The sequence below is a fragment of the Mastigoproctus giganteus genome, chromosome 3 (assembly GCF_048544385.1).
Source record: "Mastigoproctus giganteus isolate SK-2022 chromosome 3, ASM4854438v1, whole genome shotgun sequence".
Lineage (NCBI taxonomy): Eukaryota > Metazoa > Arthropoda > Arachnida > Uropygi > Thelyphonidae > Mastigoproctus > Mastigoproctus giganteus.
The window spans coordinates 52,377,684-52,393,112 of NC_143577.1; the positions used below are offsets into that span (position 1 = coordinate 52,377,684).

At 34.7% G+C, this 15,429-nt stretch overlaps 1 protein-coding gene across 1 annotated transcript in view; it reads right to left on the minus strand.

The window, feature by feature from the left end:
- The window catches only part of LOC150087964 (sodium- and chloride-dependent glycine transporter 1-like), a 285,384-nt gene that overhangs the window by 54,857 nt on the left and 215,098 nt on the right, over positions 1-15,429 (minus strand). The window contains exon 12 of the mRNA XM_090369981.1: positions 10,411-10,510. Coding sequence (XP_090226107.1) covers positions 10,411-10,510 — 100 coding nt within the window. The remainder of the gene's footprint in view (positions 1-10,410; positions 10,511-15,429) is intronic.

Consider the following 15,429-nt stretch of genomic DNA (forward strand, 5'->3'; position numbering starts at 1 on the left):
TTTTTCCAATCATAATCTCTTGTGGAACCACTAGTGAAATCTCGTGGAGCCCTAGGATTCTGCAGAACCTCGGTTGAGAAACCCTGGTATAGATACTTCAATACATTTAATCTCAAAGATTAAAGTAAAATAAGTCATAATTCGATTAGTGGGATGGTTCGTTCATATTTCATTAAAAAAAGTGCTTTGTAAAACATGCCTCCCAACTCCCCCAAGGGTATCTTGGGAGTTGGGAGGCATGTTTTACAAACTTTATGTTTCACATCAAAAACAGAAATATGTCACATGTAATTAAGCACAGTAATCTCTCGATTAGTATGCTTAATGTGTCCCGCAAAAGTTCCACACTAATCGAAAACGCATTAATGAACTTAATAACGTAGGGAAAATAATGTAATTGGTTCCGTGATTTTTTATTTATTCTCGAAAATATACAGTACTGTATTTTTTAAATTTTTTTCAACAAATTATAATTACAAGGCACAATAAAAATTAAACAGAATTGAAAGTTAAACCAAGGGAAAATATTCAACTTTTTAAAAAAAAATTTAGTAAGCCTAGTTTAACGTGTATTCTCCTTCTTCCTCTTATTGTACATCTGTCGATAAGGAATTAAAGCTTCTTCCACTTTTCGACAAATTTGACTGCTGCATTCTACATCAGGGTGAGCACCTAAGCATTGCTGCTTAAAAACTTCAATAGTGTGAAAAATCTCAAACTCCTTTCGAGTGACCTCTTTCTTGTGGGTAGGAGTTGCATCACCTTGACAATCATCAGCAGCTTCGTATGCTTGTTGGGTATCTAAATTTAGAAGATCACTATTGCTCAGTCCTTCGGAATGGGATTCAATAATTCTTGAACATTTTGGTTGTCCAACTCATTAAAACCAAGGTCCTTTCCCAATGTGAATTATTTATTCAACAACACCTTCCATTTCTTTTGGAAAGCCTTTAAATTAATTTGCACAGTGAGGAAGAAGATGCTTCCACATGGCTCTCATATTGCTTGATGTAAGTTCAAGCCATGACTGATGAATGTTTTCAATGACATCTTATATGCTATGGTTTTTCCCAAATTCTATCAATGAAATTGCATTCTCTACAGATGTTGCTTGAATTGCCTGTTTAAAAGTTTCTCAGGTAGTAAGCTTTAAAAGTTGAGATAGGCCCTTGATCCATTGGTTGCAGGAAGGAAGTTGTATTAAGTGGTAAAATATCACTTTGATATTTTCACACAAGGAATCAAGAGCAATGGGATGACCTGGAGCATTGTCCAAAATTAATAAAGCTTTAAAATCAAGGTAATTTTTTCTGAAATAGTTTTCAACTGTTGGGAAAAAATAGCTTGTGAACCATTCTTCAAATAGAGCTTTAGTTATCCAAGCTTTCTTGTTAGATCGCCAAGTTACAGGGAGTGATCCTTGATTTAAGCCTTTAAGAGCCCTAGAATTCTGCGTGTGATAAACGGAGCATGGTCTTTAATTTTAAATCTCCCTCAGCACTATCCCCCTAAACGTGTAAGCCTATCTTTGGTGACTTTATAACCAGACTGTGATTTTCCTGTTTTAACCAAGAAAGGTTTAGATGGCATTCACTTCCAGAACAATCCAGTTTTATCGACGTTAAATATTTGTTGATCACTATAACCTCCTTTTTCCTTCGAAGTGTCTGGATATTTTTGAGCTGCCTCTTTATCTGCGCTTGCAGCTTCACCTGTGATTCGAACATTATGCAAGCTGGTTCTTTTTTTAAACCTCTCAAACCATCCAGAACCCCTTTTCCTCCTCTGTGGTCCCCCTTTTCCTCCTCTGTGGTCCCCCTTTTCCTCCTCTGTGGCATTTTCTTTCAAAGATGAGAAGAGACTTGATGCTTTTGATTTAATAATATTGATACTTAGCGAGATTCGTTTTTGGTTACAATCTTCAATCCAAATAGACAACAGGCACTCCATTTCAATCATTGTAAGTCTTCTATTTCGAGCTGTTTGCATACAATCGGAACTTGGTGCAACCTTACCTTTTTCTTTGTACTTGTCTGCTTTGCTCAAAATTGCTCGTATTGTTGATTCACCCATCCCATGGTCCCGTATTATTTTTACTCTACTATCACCACGTTCATTCTTTTTTATTATTTCTAGTTTTTCTTCTAAGGAAATGACTTTTGACTCTTCTTTATACGACCACTTTTCACTTCACTATTTCTTTTGCTCATAGCTGAGGGTAAATTACATATTAGCTAAACTTTAAGTAAAAACAAAAAAAATATATGCACTGTTAGCAGTTGATACAGTTGTCTGGCATCTGCTAAATTAATTACATAAGAAAATACGTACATAAGAAAAACTAGAAATAATAAAAAAGCATGAACGCGGTGATAGTAGAGTAAAAATAAGACAGGACCATGGAATGGGTGAATCAACAATACGAGCAATTTTGAATAATACTGAAAGACCAAGGGAGGATAAAAAAAACACAAATGATCTGGAATGCCATTTCACACTATCTTAAAAATTTTGCATATATTTATTTTTCTAGGACTAAAAAATATTTTCATGTTAAGCAATATTTTGAGTAAACCATTTTTGTGTTAAGAAAACATATGTACATTAAATGAAATCAACATGCATTTCATGTTAACCAGTGCTTCATATTTACCACTTTCACGTGGGCTCTATTGTAATTACAGGCCGGCCTCGATTAATTCGTCCCGCGAGCGCATCGCGCAAAACAGAAATGCGTTAATCGAATATAATAGTCAATAGGTAAAATTATAACTGGTCCTTGACCTTCTGGAATGTCTATAAAGAATTTTAAAAATACCTTTTAAATAATTTTTCAACTGTATACAATGTAAAATGTAATGAAAATAATTATGGAATTAAATGTTTATTGCATAAAACAGCTGTTCCCAAACTGTGCGCCACGGAATATTTTATATGTTCGAGGGAAACACAGAGATACTCGACATCTGTCGGACACTGCGCGAACTACTAGCTGGAGGTAGTTCACAGTTTCAACATTTCTTATTAAGTTGTTTGGACCTAATTACTAAATGGAACTGTTAGGTATTTCTTTTGGTCTGGGTGTGCTGTGAAAAAATTACTGAGACATTAAGGGCGCCGTGAACCGAGAAAGTTGGGGAACCTCTGACATAAAATACACAATGAAGAAATGAATGTTTCGGAAATATTTGAACAACGTTGACTTTCTCTTTTCATCAATCAATTTCTAATAGCCGACAACAATCTTCCTGGGCCCTGGTGAAATAAATATCACAGAGAACCTCAAACCTTTTGTTTGAGGTTCTCTGCGATACGAAAGATTTCATCAAGTTCTTTTACTGTTATCTCCTTTGCGGTAACATTTTCATCTGGCTCATTTAAAAATTTGAATTTTTAAATGCAAGTCTGCATTGACTTTATTAGCGGGAGACAAACGAGTAACACGTCTTCTTCCGATGGTTGATGGAACACACAGAGGCGGGAAGCAGGAAAATGTTTGTTTATTGCCCATCCGACACGTGGTAAGCTTAACGCATGATTCAAATCTTTTTCAACTAGCACATAAAAAAAAAGATCGCGTTAACTGGAAATTTTCATCGTGTATAGTGAAAAGTGGTATAATTTTTTTCAAATAGTGGTAACTGAAACACGTGTTAATCAAACTTGCGTTATGCGAGGCCTGGCTGTATTATTTGTATATTGCAAAAAATATTCTTTCAATATTTAATATCACCTGTTAAGTTTTTTCTGTAAATTCAGATGAAGATTATAAATTCCATTGAGTTCTGGTTAAAACAATTGGCATTAATTAGATATAAAAAATATATATTTTTTCAAAATGTATTATTTTCTTAATTTTCTTATTATTTTCTTAATAAGTTAGAAAAAGGGCATTATGTGGTTTATCATCCTAAAGATTAAAATTAATAGTAATACTAGGGGGCTTTGCCTCCTGCTCACTTTGCTTGTCAACCTCCGTGGATGTATGATGGAGTAAGTCGAATCTTTTCTATAAAAGACACACCTGTCGAAAGGCACTGATCGATATCTAATCAGGAAATGACCCATCTAATTATTTACCTGAGCATATGTAGTGACACGATTGCCCCTCCCACTTGTACCACATGACCTGCATCCCTCTTCTCCTATTGGCTCCCCCACCCCTACCACATAGCATTCTCAAGGTCAAATAAATATCGCTATGTAATTATTTACCTGCATTTACATAGGTCACTTAGGAAAAGGCCTTTTGCTTTGGGTTCCATAATGCATGAGGAATATTGTTGCATCCAAAAGAGCAGGACTAAAATTTAACTAAAATATTTACAAAATACTAAACTATTTACAAATACACAAACTATATCGGGCCCCTTCATCAGCTAATATTACAATGGAACATCAATTGATGTCATAACATTCACCAACTGCGTGCACGCAGTTGGTGAATGTTATGGAGGCAGTTTGTCTTTTAATGCGATGAATGTTGGCATGCGTCCCACGTACGTGCTCTACATTGTCAACAGCAAGTGTCTGATTCTGCCCATTTGTCTTCATTCCATGTAACGTTCACCAACGTAGAGGTGTGACTGTAAATAGTTTAGTATTTTGTAAATATTTTAGTTTTTTGTAAATATTTGTATAGTTTTGTATTGTATAATGTTATTTGTATAATAATAACATTATACTAATATATTAACATTATAACCCATTATTCGAAATCTAATCAGGAAATGACCTATGTAATTATTTACCCGTGCATTTGTAGTGATATAATTGCACTGCCCTCTTCTCCAATTGGCTCAAATAAATATCACTAGGCAGAAAACTTTTTTAATGTATAGAAAGAAAATAATCTAATACCATGTGAGAAAATAGGATTAAGAATGTTTATTGAGAAACCTAAATATATACTGTTAATGACAAAGCCAGTGGTTTTCAACCTTTTTTTAATAACGGCATCCCTAAGTAATTTATTTTATTTTGTGGCACCCCTACTCAATTTTCTGCCTGTTAGATCTGATTCTCTTTACATATATATATATATATATGTACTAATCCGTGTGTGTGTGTGTGTGTAGTTATTACAGTAAAAGTATAATATGTACTATTATAGATATTGAATATGTGTATAAACATAACGGTATACTGCGGACCATTAGGCCAAAATAATATAAAGGCTATGATAGCCTGTGTAGGTCTACAATGCCATACCCTGGAAATAAACATATAATTAGTAATAATATATAAATATATAATACAATAATGATTATGTAGCTAATTATTGATAAACAGATACATTGAAAGGGACTTTTTCAAAGGCTAACCCCTTCAATATATCCCACCAATAATTAACAGATTTCTGATTTTTGTTTCTGATTGCTATCTGCCTGGTTAACTAAGTCCAATTCTTAAACTTAAAAGACTAATTTTGTTATAAATTTAGCAGCAAACAGACAAGATAACATTTAGCCCGACAGATAACTTCAAAACAAATATATAGAAAATAGAAATTAGGCCAACTATAATTTTCAATTCCTGATGTGGTAGTTTTATTTGATTTATAATTAGGCAAAAGAAAGCTACTGCTGACATAAGGAGAAAGGAAGTAGGGATAAGTATAGTTATAGTACCTCAATTTCCCTCAAATTTCTCTAATAGATCTTGAGGTATGAAAAATTAGGGTTAGATAGCAAAAGGTGAAAAGTAAAGAAAACAGCTTTATATAATTGTACCTAGGATATACAGGGTGATTCACTACCAGTGCAACAAACTTTCAGGAGGTGTAGGGGGCACAAAGACGAATCGGAATCACAAGGCATTTCAGGGTCCGAAATGCCTTCGTCATGCGGTAGAGGACATTGAATGGGAGGTAACCTGAACAGCGATCCCGCTGGAAGTCAGCATTTGCGAACCGGTTCCCAAGGCAGTAGGATGGACGAGTATTCAAACATTGAACTGGCCAACATGCACCTCGCATATGGAGCTGCGGACTGTAACGGGCACACCGCTCTGCACTTGTACCAGGAACGTTTCCTGCACAGGCGTGCTCCTCATCATACGATTTTAATCGTATAATGAGACTGGTTGTTTCACAAGAGGTACCATGAATCGAGAGTGAACGCTGAGGACGCCAGACAATGAGAAGAATGTCCTACATCTTGCAGAAGGCAATCCAAGTATGAGTACTTGAGCGATAGGCCAACGATTGGGTATTTCCCAATCCACTGTATGGAGGATACGGTCAACAAACCAAATGAGTTCATACCATTGCAACGCGTCCAATCATTGGAGCCTGCGGATTATCCACTCCGGAGGACTTTTGCTACTTGGTTTCTTCAACAGAAATGGTTCGTAAATGCTGACTTCCAGCGGGATCGCTGTTCACACGACCTCCCGTTCAACGTCCTCTACCGTATGACGAAGGCATTTCCAACCCTGCAATGCTAGGTGATTCTGATTCGTCTTTGTGCCCCCTACACCTCCTGCAAGTTTGTCGCACTGGTAGTGAATCACCCTGTATATATACTGGGAGCGTAACTGCCCAATCCTTTAGTAAGGGATCCTGGTATGTCTATAATAGGACTCCAGTAGGTGTTTAATAGATAGAGATAATGATAAAATAAAGAATAATATGGAATAATAAGGAAATAAAGGAATGGCTAATTGCAAATACCTAAATATTAACTGATTTTATAATAAATTATAGACAATCTTTACAGCTCAATTAAATTTTAAATAGCATATGTTCTATGCTGAACAGAAAAAAACTTTTGCATTTATCCCTACTTTATATATATATATATATACATATATATGTATATATATATATATATATATATATATATACAAATCAATATTTAATTCAATAGTTATAGCATAAAATGGTACCAATATAACATATTAAAATTCAAAAACAGAATTGGCAGTGAATATCTGCAACATACAAAGGACCCTATCAACTTCTATATAAAGCAAAGTTAATAATAATCATAATAATTCCATATTTACAAAATACAAATATAAAATACCAAAAATACTAAATTTTTATCCGTTATTATTTATTTGTTCTGACTAGTAATTTTCTCCATTTTTATCCGTTTTAAATAAATAAATATAGTTTTAAATTAATATATATATATATATATAAAACATTAAAAAAATATGTTATATGATAGTTACAATAATATAACTATAAACAAAATTACAATTCACAGATCACCACAAAATTAAAAAGATGCTGTACACCTTTTTATAATTAATAGATAACAGAGCTGCAAAGGCTCAATATGTTCTATGTCATAATCAATTAGTTAAGTTCTATGTCATAATCAAAATATAGTGTTCTACATTATAATCAATGATCCAATGCACCATGATTCAGTGATGCATTGGATCATTGATTTTGTTTACGAGGGTGGGGAATACATGTAAACTATTTGTATAGTTGATTCAACATCGGAGAGTATCAACACTGAGGTGTTCTACAAGACATCATAGAGGTAATTCCTCCTTTTCTTAACGAAATAAATATATAAATTAAAAAAAAAAAGTTTAAGTAACTTAAACCCAAATTACGTGGCACCCTGGTTGAAAACCACTGGACTAAGCTATATTTTTCAAGAACCGAAACCTCAAGGCCAAAGGCCTAAAGAAGAGACTTAGTACTGACTCGAAATGAAGTTTAATTAAGAATATATATTGATGTTTCACAACAAAGATTCTTATTTATATTTTCCAAGTGTGATTGTTTTATTATTATTATCTCTTTTCTTCTCCTAATAGGCTTTTTATCCATTCCACAGCAGGTACTGGTACCAGGTACATGAGATGGTTATGTCCAATTACCCTTATTGGTTTAGGAACTTTCTGACTATCCTACAGGTGTTCAGGTTCACAGCTTTCTGGAGTTCCATGTAAATGTTAAAGGGACGTCTTGTCTGACCAATTTGATTGGATACTATTATGCAGTCACAAAGGAACTGGATGCAAAGAATAATTTTGATATCATATATTTGGATCTTAGAAAGGCTTTTGATACTGTTGCACAAATTGGAGCCAAATTTCTGCTATGGATAAAGAGATGGTTGAGTGGGAGAAGACAGAGTGGTAATCAGTGGACACTGCTCTTCGTGGACTAATGTTATTAGTCCACAACAATGGACCCAACACTGAACCCCAGGGTTCAGTGTTGGGTCCATTGTTGTTTTCTGTATTCATTAATGATATTGATGATGGTATATCAGGTTTAATGTCCAAGTTTGCAGACGATATGAAGATCAGCAGGGTTGTTAATGACACTAATGACAGTATGCTGCTGCAACAGGATCTAGAAAAGTTGAGCAGACGGGCTGAGAGGTGGCAACTGAAGTTTAACATTGACAAATGTAAAGTACTGCATATGGGAAGCAGTAACCCCAGAGTAATGTATCAACTGTGTGGTACTACACTGACAGTGGTAGAGATTGAAAAGGAGCTGGGGGTAACTGTGCAGGCAGATATGAAGTTTTCTGAGCAGTGCAAATGGTCTGCAAGAGTAGCTCATGGTGTCTTGCCAATGATATAGAGGAATTTTTCTAGTAAGGATAAGGAGGTGATTATCCCCTTGTATAAGGCAATGGTGAGGCCACACCTTGAGTACTGTATACAGGTCTGGAGCCCTCATTTTAAGAAGGCTGTAGAGCTGTTGAAAGGAGTACAGAGAAGTGCAACAAGATTAGTGAATGGAACAAAGGGTTGCTCTTACAAAGAAAGGCTTAAGTTTTGCAAATTACAGAGTCTGGAGAGTAGGCACCTGCAAGGTGATCTGATTGAGGTGTATAAGCGTTGAATGGTTTGAGCATGCTCAATGCTGATGGGATTCTTCCTCTTGCTTAGAATAATCGCCTGAGAGGGCATAAATTCAAATTGAGGAAAGACAGTTAGAGGATAGATGTGCGGAAGTTTGCCTTTAGCCAGTGGATGGTTGATTGCTGGAACAAACTTCCATCTGTCGTTGTAGAAGTTGATAGCTTAAACAGATTCAAGGCAGAACTGGACAAACATTTGGAGTAAGTGGATGGGTGAAATGAGAAGGGTGTGTGTGTGTGTGTTTTGGCTGATGCTATATAAGCTTGCTTTCTTGCATCATATGCCCTTACTAATGCTAATGTTTTCTGGGAGGCCTATTGCTGCAAGGTTCTAATGGAGGCTCTTTTGTACCATGCAAGTGGTTGATATGGTGATTGTAATGGTCATTACTTGTTCCACATTTCTTTGACTTATTGTCTTAGGTCTGTGTACTTCCTGATCTTTTCCTCATAGGCTTTCGGGGGGTTTCTGGAATTGTGCACCACTATGTTGATCAGGTAGGTAGGTAGTCATTTCCTTCTTGTCGATGAGGATTATATCTGGTCTGTAATGAGGGACTGTCTTGTCCGTTATTATGGCCTGGTCCCAGTATAGTTTGTGAGTAGGGGTCTCTAATACAGCTTGGGGTTCATACTTGTATTATGGTACACTTTCTTTGATCAACTGGTATTTTTGTGCTAGTTTCCGATGTATTATATAAACCCCTGGCTTGTAGCCATGAAGGGTATTGTGTACAGCGTGTGCCTTTTGTATTCAATAAAGAGTTCTATATTTGTAACCTGGTCATGTCTATGAGTGTACTCCATCTGGGTGACCCTACATCCCATGGCGATGTGCTGGATTGTTTCTTGAGCCGACATGTGTTATCTGTCACTCTGGGGTCCTATGCAAGGTATTTTCTGTAGTTCCTGGTGCTAATTACCTGGCCTTGGATGGTGGGCATGAATCCTTTGGTTTTGGGGAAGAGCCTCCTGGTCGTGTTCCATGTGTTCAAAGCCATCTTATCTATGTAGTCTTATTATTATTATTTTCTTAATGTTTAGTGTTATTAAAAGTTTTAAACAATTCAAGGGCAAAGTTTTTTGCCTGCAATCATATTAATAAAAATGCAAAAAATTAATATAAAATAAACAATGGAATACAACAGAGAGGATCATACATTTCAATTCCTCTCCATAGGTTTCTTCAATGGATGGAAGCAGAGTTAAAAAAAAAAAAAAAAAAAAGTATTTTGTTAAATCATCTGTATTTATCCATTGAAGATGATCCCATAAGAGGACTGGAAATGTGTTCCTCCCTATTCTATTGTTTTTTTTTTTTTTTTTTGATTTGGTAGTTGTTGGCGCATCGGCTTCTGTGGCCATATTGCACCTCCCAAGGTTTTTGCAGTACTTTGATCCAAGCCCGAGGCGGGAATCGAACCCGCGACCTTTGGGTTGCCGGGCAGGTACTCTATTGTTTGTTACTCAGTATTAAATATATATCATCCAATGCAGTATAGTGTATTCCTTCCAATTACTAAATGAAAAACTCAGTACATGAATATAAAAAAAAAGAACATACCATATATCCAAGATACAATAATGCACTCTACGAAAGCGATTATTAATAATGACCATCCTGCTGAATACCAATCAATTAGAGTAAACAAATACACACCACCCTGAAAATAAAAATATTCAATCAATCAAGAGTTACCGAACCAGTTGTTCACACACAAATTAAGAAGCAATTCAATTATCAATTTTTGTATTAATTTTACATTTATTATTAAAATGTGAAGTTAATATAAAAGAGTCATGGTACAGCAAGTTCATATATTCTGCATTTGTTAAAATGCATTTCTGATGATCCTATTTTTTCATCCCTTTCAGCATATGGACTCGAAAGAGACCATACGGTGAAAGGGATGAAATCTTTAAAGTGGAGAAGTGCCAATACATAAAGATGGTTGGAAGAGTGAAGTGGATAACTATAGATTAGTCAGTCTGACTTCAATAGTAGAGAAAATGTGTTCCTCTCCATAGGTCTTCAATGGATGGAAGCAGAGATGGACTGCAGGGTAGCTGCAGTCCATCTTAGAATTCTTAGTATTCTTCAGGTTGGCCTAACATTAAAAGTGAGATCCCCAAGGATTAGTTCTGAAACCACCGTTGTCTATGATTTTCATAAATGACATCAATGAATGTATTGAGGGTGAGAGGGTTCAATATCAAATTTGCAGATGATGTGAAGACTAGGAGAGTAGCTAATGAGCAGCACAAAGGAGTGCTCCTTCAGGACACTGAAGGAACTTGGATAAGCTTTGAGGATGGTCAGAATATTGGCAGCTATGTTTAAGTGCCTGTACAAGGAAAGAATTTGAATATGGGAGCGACAGAACTTAGCAACCAGCCACCTTAGAGGGGATTAAAGGGAAAGAGATTTAGACTGGATTGTAGGATTTTTTTTTTTTTTTTTTTTTAAGCCAGTGAATTGTTAATAATTGGAATAAGTTGCATGGGTAGTTGAGGCTGACAGTTCGGAGAAATTCAAAAGCCCCATGAGGAGGGAAACTTTTTTCTTTCTTCTTTTTTTTTTAATATTTTACTTTTTAATTATTTTTGTTTATTATTTTTTAATTTTTTGCTGGCACTGCAAAAGTCTGTGGCCTTCTTGCACTATATGGTTAATACTACACTCTTTGATTGTAAAGGATCTTACAAATGTTATGAAATCTCTCTTGTCTATGAAAAACTGAAGCTTTTGGTAATAAGCAAAAGTAAATAACCCTGATGTTTCAAAGGAGTAAAGTCATTAGAGTTGGACTACAATTACAACAAAAAAGCTCAAATGACAAGAGAAATTTTTGAGCAGCGGATTTTAAATTTTGAAAGATGACAAAAGAAAACAGAAAAATCACGTTGATTGTCTACAACTGCACTGCCCACCTTCTTCACTTGGTAATTTCGAAACTTACAAGTGTGAAGCTTGTTTTCTTCCTTTGAATAATTTGTCTTAACTGCAACCAATGGACTGAGGCATCATCAAGAATTTCAAAATGCACTACCGAAGATGCATACTGAAAAAAATTATACTGAGAATAGAAACCAACCAACATATATATTCTGCGGATGTGCATATCAGAGTTGGCAAAAGTGTGGAGTCAAGATGTGATGGAAACAACAATTAAGAATTGTTTTACAAAAGCAGGTTTTGCTAAAATGCTAATTAACAGAGATGAGAGGGATGAACTACTAGAAGACATTGAGCAATCTTAGGAAGAGTTCCAAGTGAGGTTTGATCAGTGGAGAAATTGTTCTTGACGAATTTTTAGGAGTTGATAATGATGTCACAGTAGCTGAATATCCGAGTGACTCCAACGTTTTGGAGCATATTTAAAGAACTAGTGACAATATCGACGATGAGTTGGATGAAAATGAGGGCAATAGCAATATTAAACCTTCCAAACAAGAAATATTGGCAGAGCTTGAAACTTTGTGTCGAAGCCTTCAATGGGAAGAAAATGTAACAGAAAACATATCCGAGCATTTAAAGTTTAAACAAATGTGAACATTTTTATGAATGATGTACGGTAGAATCTAACGTACAACAACAAAAAAAAAAAAAACGAAATATTTTACGATATAATTTTTAAAAGTATACTAATAAATCGTAAATTGTGGGAATCGTATAAGTAGCCACTTCTTAATATGTATGCATTAATAAATTGTTTTAAAATGTTAGAAAATTTATTCATTTCCACTTCTTTTCCTCTTTTACTATATTTCTGAATTTACAGTATTTTTCATTGTTGAAAAGATCATATTTCTTTATAATGAAATTTCTATATAATGAATTTTTTCAAGGAAACAATTGATTTCGTTATATAGAGATCCGATTGTATTGAGGTTAGTGTGATATGGCTGTATTCTCCCACCTTCTGTAATTTTCAGATTTTCAATCTAGCTACTTTTGATTCTTTTGTTTTCACAGCATTTTTAAAGCATTTTTGGTTTTCACTCCAAAGGACAGAGATTTCATAATACTTCAGATTGCCAGGAAAAAACTGAAGGATACACATAAAAATTTCAAAAAACAGGGAAATAGAAATACTGGACTCGCTATACTAAGTCTTAAGGGGTATAGAGAGGTAGCATAAAATAAAACATTTAATTACTGACAACATTTTTTAATACAATACAATAAAACATTTGTAATTTGGACAAATTATAAATTAATCAAAATAAACAAATACAGATTTATGTATAATCCAGTTGGGCTGAATTAGTATATATAGTATATGAAGTTATGTAGAATATGAGAAATAGAAAAAGAGAAAGAGTGACAGAACAGATTAATGCCATCAAATTTATGATTGTACATTTTACATCTGTCTGTACATAATATTTTTAATTATAATACCAACTGGATAAATTGGAGAATTTAGAATAAAAGTATTAGGGGTGAAAACTATACTCATTAATTCAAAGGGCCAAGTATTTAGGTAACCTAAGTTGGACTTCTTTGTTGTACCCTATAAATAAACACATAGAATATAATAAAATAAAATGAAATTGTAAAATTAAAATGATGATATAGCTAATTATAGATATATGGATGCATTGAATGGAACGTTAACAAGGGCTAGCTCCCATCAATAATTAGCTGCAGCTATCTGTTTCTGTTTGATATTTGCCAGCTTTTCTATGTTCAAATATACTGAGAATTTATTGTGAATATATAATCAAATTGATTTAATTACTTTAATATAAATTAAATTTAGCAGAAAACTGGCAGAATAACAGCTAGCCCGAGAGATAGCAGTGAAAATTAATAATAAAATATAATGGAAGTGAATCATGAATAATATATCAGTACCACTATTTATTTATGTAGTGAAAAGGAAGGCTTATGCCTAAAATTAAGGTGAATAGGAAGAGGAATAAGTATATTACTAGACCTCAGGTCTATTACTATCCTTATTCCTGGCATTCCATATTTGGCAGTCATTTAAGGTTGTAGTACATAGTTTTTTAGGTAATAGGAAAGAAACTTTGAAATGTTGGTGTCTAATTTACTCGAGTGCTACAAAAACATGGGCTGCCGAATACCGTTGAAAATTCATTTTCTTCGTTCCCATCTCGAATTTCCCCCTGAAAATCTGGGAGATAGTAATAGTAACAGAGGCATGTGATGCAAGAAAGCAAGCATATGAGCTTATGTAGCATTAGCCAAAAAAAAAAAAAAAATTCACATAACCATTCCTTCTAAAAGTTTGTCCAGTTCCTCCTTGAATTTATTTAAGCTATCAACTTTCACAATGACAGATGGAAGCTTGTTCATGCAATTAACCACCCACTGACTAAAGGCAAATTTCCACACATCTATTCTACAACTGTCTTTCCTCAATTTAAATCTATGCCTCCTCAGGTTTGTAATCTGAGCAAGTGGAAGAATTGCATCAGAATTCAGCATGCTCAACCCATTCAAGGCCTTATACACCTCGATCAGATCACATTGCAGGCATCTAGTCTCCAGCTACTGCAATTTGCAGAACTTCAGCCTTTCTTGGTAAGAGGACCCCCTTCATTCCCCTCACCAATTTTGTTGCCCTTCTCTGTACTTGTTCCAGTAGCTCTACATCCTTCTTAAAACAAGGCCTCCAGACATGTATACAGTACTCAAGGTGTGGCCTGACCATTGCCTTGTACAAGGGGATAATCACCTCCTTATTCCTGCTAGAAAAATTCCTGTATGTCATTGACAAGACACCATGAGCTACTCTTGCAGACTTTCTGCACTGCTCAGAAAACTTCATATCTGATTTCAAAATTATCCCAGGTCTTTTTTATTTTCTAGCACCCTAAGTGTAGTACCACACAGTTCATATGTTTCTCTGGGGTTACTTCTATCCATATGCAGCACTTTGCATTTGTCAATGTTAAACTTCAGTTGTCACTTCTCAGCCCATCTGCCCAAATTTTTTAGATCCTGTTGCAGTAGCACACTGCCATTACTGTCATTAACAACCTTGCCAACCTTTGTATAATCTGCAAACTTCAACACTAAGCCTGATATACCTTCATCAATATCATTCATAAAAATACAAAATAACAGTGGGCCCAACAGATGTGAGTGATGAACAAGGAGAGTGGTTTCATCAAGATATTTCCATGATGGAAAAGCAGTAATAGGTCACTGGGATCCTGTAATGATGTTGGAGTAATGCTGGTTCCTTGAGGAAGAGTAAGCAGGAATACATGAGAAAATCCCTTAGTAGCAAACATTTTTAAGGACAATTACAGGTATGATGAGTTGACCATAGTTTAAAACCACGTCTCTAAATTATTGAAATATAACTATATAACTATTTTGCTATGATTTATGATATTTTTTCCGAAGTTAAATAAGTTATAGAGAAAGTAAAATATTTTTTTTTACACTTGTATTACAAACTTGAATTATATGTATATATTATTTTATTTTAACATTAAACGTTGGTATATCTTTAGATGTAGATCATAGAGACTTTTTATGGTGATTTTCAGAATCAGCGCATTTATTTCCTCCAGAATCACATATTTTCATTCGGAGGTATGA